At 30.1% G+C, this 4,485-nt stretch overlaps 1 protein-coding gene across 1 annotated transcript; it reads left to right on the top strand.

The window, feature by feature from the left end:
- Window positions 1–1,457: 1,457 nt before the first annotated feature.
- On the top strand, window positions 1,458–3,608 carry LOC149531290 (caffeic acid 3-O-methyltransferase-like). Its single transcript, XM_089809241.1, has 3 exons — window positions 1,458–2,175; window positions 2,762–2,826; window positions 3,309–3,608. Exons 1-3 carry the CDS (start codon window positions 1,458–1,460, stop codon window positions 3,606–3,608), a joined length of 1,083 nt encoding a protein of 360 aa, XP_089665367.1.
- Window positions 3,609–4,485: the final 877 nt, after the last annotated feature.

Here is a 4,485-nt window from a genome sequence, read left to right as displayed (position 1 = left end):
ATGTATATTTTTTAGCTTGTCATACCCTGTGACATGTATAGTGGATGAATGAGCACTTGAAATGTAATGTGTAATCATTGGACTTATCATTATTATTTCATGTGGTTGTTGCACTAGATGGATTCATGTATGTAATTCAACATTAAGGGATCTTAAAGAATGTAATCTATTATGTATGTTATGTTTACTTTTCAGATGGACATTGCTATTGCTTACATTATTATGTATAAGTTATGTATGGTATTTACTTTCATATTATCTTAAAAATAAAAAATGTTACCAAACTTAGTGAAAATTCTAGGTTAATTCTTTGGATCCCTTGGCGGGGCGTTATAGGATTTGCATAGAAAAGACTTGAAAGAAGGGAGGAATTTGAAGGAAGTCGGCATACCAATAGAAGTTGATCCGATGAGTGTTTGGATCATAAGTTACATCATTGCATAATTTTCATTTTATTATCTAAAATCCCTCCTTTGTGTCATGTTAACCAATGATTAAACCTTCTCATTTCTTATTTTTGACCAAATGTTGATCAATGATTGTATCAATTCTGTTTTGTGAAAGTTTTAAAACTAAGGTATTGGAATTAAAATAATTTAAATTACTCTATAATTGGGATTTTCTGGAGAAACAAATGTTGTAGATATATATATTGGGTTGACATCTTAAGTTTGAGGTGAAGGTAATTCTTCTACATTTTTTTGCTTACTATTGATTCAATCCATTGCTTCAAGAGTAGATAGTGTATTTCCATATTGTATATTAGTTTAATGTTGTATCATTAACAAATAATATAGAAATGTAATGTTTGACCAAAATTTAAGGATCATTAGAAATTAAAGGAAAAATAGAATGAAGCAATAAATCACTAGCTTAATTAAGTATTAAACATATCTAATTTATTGTCAAAACTATTTAACTATTTTATCAAAAATACAACATTCTTCAACAAGTATTACATTACAGCTTGTTTTGAAGAATAAATGTTTAAAAACATCTCCCCTCAACCCTCCTCCCACTTGCCACCCCCTCCCCCGCGCTCTTACACAATTAATCAATTTCATAATTTGTCATTACATATGACCACTGCCTCCGAATCTTACCGCCAATTTGGAGGAATTCAAAAAATAAAAAATCACTACAATTTTAAATATAATTTTTGCCAACCAACTATTCGATTCACGCAACATGGGAATTCCGGAACCCAAAATCTACGGTGACGGTTGATGGAAAGATGCCAGCATTTGCATACTTTTCTACTATATTTTTCAGAACGTCCGGACGTCTACATGCTAACGAAGGGTAGCTATCGGTAGCTATCGGCATGGGCCATGTTTTATGATCGTTGGATATACAAAAATAACATTCATTAGATTATTGTATATTATAACCATCTATCCATAATAACAAGTTACAGACTCTCATTATGTATCAAATCCAAAACTAGAGTTGCGAAAATGTCCTCCACTAGTGGTGCAACAATGAATAACGAGAAGGAATGGCTTTTGGCAGAGGAGCTTTCCACCGCCTCTTGTCTACCCATGGCTATGAGAGTTGCACTAGAACTTGATGTACTGCAAATCATAGCCAATGCAGGCGATGACATTCAGATTTCCCCTGCCCAAATTGTGGCCCAAATTCCAAATGTAACAAACCCGGATGCAGCAATTACTCTAGATAGGATTCTCAGAGTCTTAGCAAGTCACTCAGTCCTCAAATGTTGTGCAACCCTAGGGAACAACGGAAAGCCTGAGAGGCTCTATGGCCTGACTCCTCTCTGTAAATACTTTGTGAAGAACAATGATGGCCTGTCCTTTGCACCACTGGCCCTTGTGAATCAGGACAAGGTGTTTATAGACCCTTGGTTCTCTCTTAAGGATGCTGTTCTTGAAGGGAGTCAGCCATTCTTCAAAGATCATGGGGTGCATGCATTTGAGTACCCTGCCAGAGACCAGAGATTCAATGTGATGTTCAACAGGGCCATGTCTGAACATTCTGCAATGACCATGGTGAATATTCTTGATATCTATCAGGGCTTCAAAGATTTGGAGGAGCTTGTGGATGTGGGAGGAGGAGTTGGGTCTACTCTAAAGCTTATACTTTCCAAGTATCCTCATATCAGGGGTGTGAATTTTGACTTGCCCCATGTTGTCAAAGATGCTCCTCAATATCCAGGTTAGTCAACACTATTGATTTATGTGTAATTTTGTATTAATCTTTTTTTAATTGATTATGAATTAGATTTAGAAATTGTTATATATATATATATATATATATATATAATATTTTAGATTATATATGTGAGTCATTATTGAGATGATAAAGGTTTTAGATTTTGAAAATTTTATCAATGTTTAAGATCAGATATGATCTATCTTTTGGATGATAGAGAGTGTTATTGGAAACATTGATAAACATATTAGATTTTTGTGTAATTGATATGTACATCACAAACTACAATTTTGTCTGATCCATAGTTTCGATCATTCTGAAAATAGATCTTTCAAATTGTCCCAAAACTTTGATAAAACTCTTAAACATAGTCTAACTCAGAAATAATAATAATCTTAAAGTATGAATATTACTGAAATGTAGTCTAACTCAGAAATGATAAATATCTAAAACTACTCATATTATTGAAATGTTGACTTTGAATTGTTATGGAAAATATCTTCTATTTATCTATTTATATTCTACTTTTAAGATTTCTGTTATCACTCATAAATCACAAAATAAATTATTTTGAATGAATTTTCATAAGGTTTGACACATCTTGGAGGAGACATGTTTGAGAGTGTGCCATCCAGCAAGGCTATTTTATTAAAGGTGTGTAATCCAAATTCAAAATCATTATATAGTTAAGTGAAGTTTGAAATGCTATTTGATAATATTTTTATGATATAGATTTGAAGGTCATTTGTTTGAGCTATTTAATGTTTAGTTCATCATCATTTGTCATCATTAGATTTACCAACAAACTAAATACATTAAGCAATTTGAAAGGAAAAATATTTCTTTTAAAACCCATTATTACTCTAACATGGGTACGAAATAAATAAAAGAACATTAAGCAAACATTCATTAAGCTAGAGGAATATAATGTTATTTTTTTTAATAAAATTAGTTTTTACATCTTTTGTAGATTCTTATAATAAAAGCATGTATAATATGACATAATAGAAATTATTATTTAATAAAACTACTTGTTTGTTTGTTATGGTCAAATTTTTTGTTTATATAACATTTGAAATGTATATGAGTTTGGATATTGAAGTTGATAATATTTTTTTTTATATTTCTTTTGTTAGTGGATTTTACATGATTGGAGTGACGATCATTGCATAAGGCTTTTGAAAAACTGTCACAAGGCATTATCCAAGAATGGGAAGTTGGTTATAGTAGATTGCATCTTACCAGTAGATGCAGAAACCACTCCATTTGCTAGAAAATTATTTCATGTAGATCTTATAATCTTAGCATGCAATCAAGGGGGAAAAGAAAGGACAATGGAAGAATTTGAGAACCTCGCAAAAGAAACAAAATTTGTAGGAGATATTAAGCCCATTTTTTGTGTCAATGGTTTATCAATTATTGAGCTCTATAAGTGACTTTGTCAAATTTTCATTACAATAGTGGTTGGGATTCCTACTTATCTTTTACCATGTGAAATAACTTGTTGAGTGTGGAATATACACTTGGTGGGTGTGGATATACACAATTACTACCATTGTAAAAATATATCATGGGCTTCAATCCTAAGAATAGATAACCTATTTATCTTTTCCTTTCATTTATTTATGTACTATATTTGTTTAGTTTTTAGTTTTGTATTTAAATCTCCTTTGATATTTTGGTCTTAGTAGAGAGTTTACATAAAAGAAAAATATTATTGGATTGCACCAATTAATTTCAATACAACACTCATTTGTAGAAAAAAACTTTCTTTCTTAAAAGGCTTCTTTAAAATCATATAAAAAAATAGTGAATAATTGTGATATTAATGTTTAGTCATTTCATCCTTAATTTTTTATAAAGATAAATAATAAATAAATACAATATTACGAAAGAAAAATAAAAATTGTTATTAATAATTATTTATCTTAGTTTCAAAATTAACTTCAATGCATCAAACATTAAAATTCTCTTCAATAAGGATCTGATGTATTCTTTGTATTCATGAATTTATTTATTGACTACTCTTTGTATGAAAAAACATGTGAAGAAAGTGGATTAATGTGTAAGATTTCTATAGAAAATTATGATGCTTATACTAACAAAGCTTGAAAATTTATTACAAAAAAAATATTAAGTGAGAGATAAATACAATTTTGAACATTGATTAAATTTTAAATAGTTACCATTAAGCTTTGGAAGTGAAGGATATGATATGTCACATGATATTTCTATAGAACCAATGTAGTTTTGGTCTTGTTAAGCATTTAAGTGCAGGATTTGATATGTTACTTGATGTAGAATGTGTGGACT

This window comes from Cupressus sempervirens, chromosome 11 (genome assembly GCF_028749045.1).
Source record: "Cupressus sempervirens isolate cs-2001-9-10 chromosome 11, ASM2874904v1, whole genome shotgun sequence".
Classification (NCBI taxonomy): Eukaryota; Viridiplantae; Streptophyta; class Pinopsida; order Cupressales; family Cupressaceae; genus Cupressus; species Cupressus sempervirens.
The sequence above is the reverse complement of the archived record's forward strand: the minus strand, read 5'-3'. Positions and strand labels throughout refer to the sequence as shown.

What these genes read in the sequence shown, in the direction of transcription:
- LOC149531290 (XM_089809241.1), top strand. Translation starts at nt 1,458, where the DNA reads ATGTCCTCCACTAGTGGTGCAACAATGAATAACGAGAAGGAATGGCTT. An exon ending in AGATGCTCCTCAATATCCAG is followed by an intron (nt 2,176 to 2,761) that starts GTTAGTCAACAC and finishes AATTTTCATAAG; the next exon opens with GTTTGACACATCTTGGAGGA. An exon ending in GCAAGGCTATTTTATTAAAG is followed by an intron (nt 2,827 to 3,308) that starts GTGTGTAATCCA and finishes TTCTTTTGTTAG; the next exon opens with TGGATTTTACATGATTGGAG.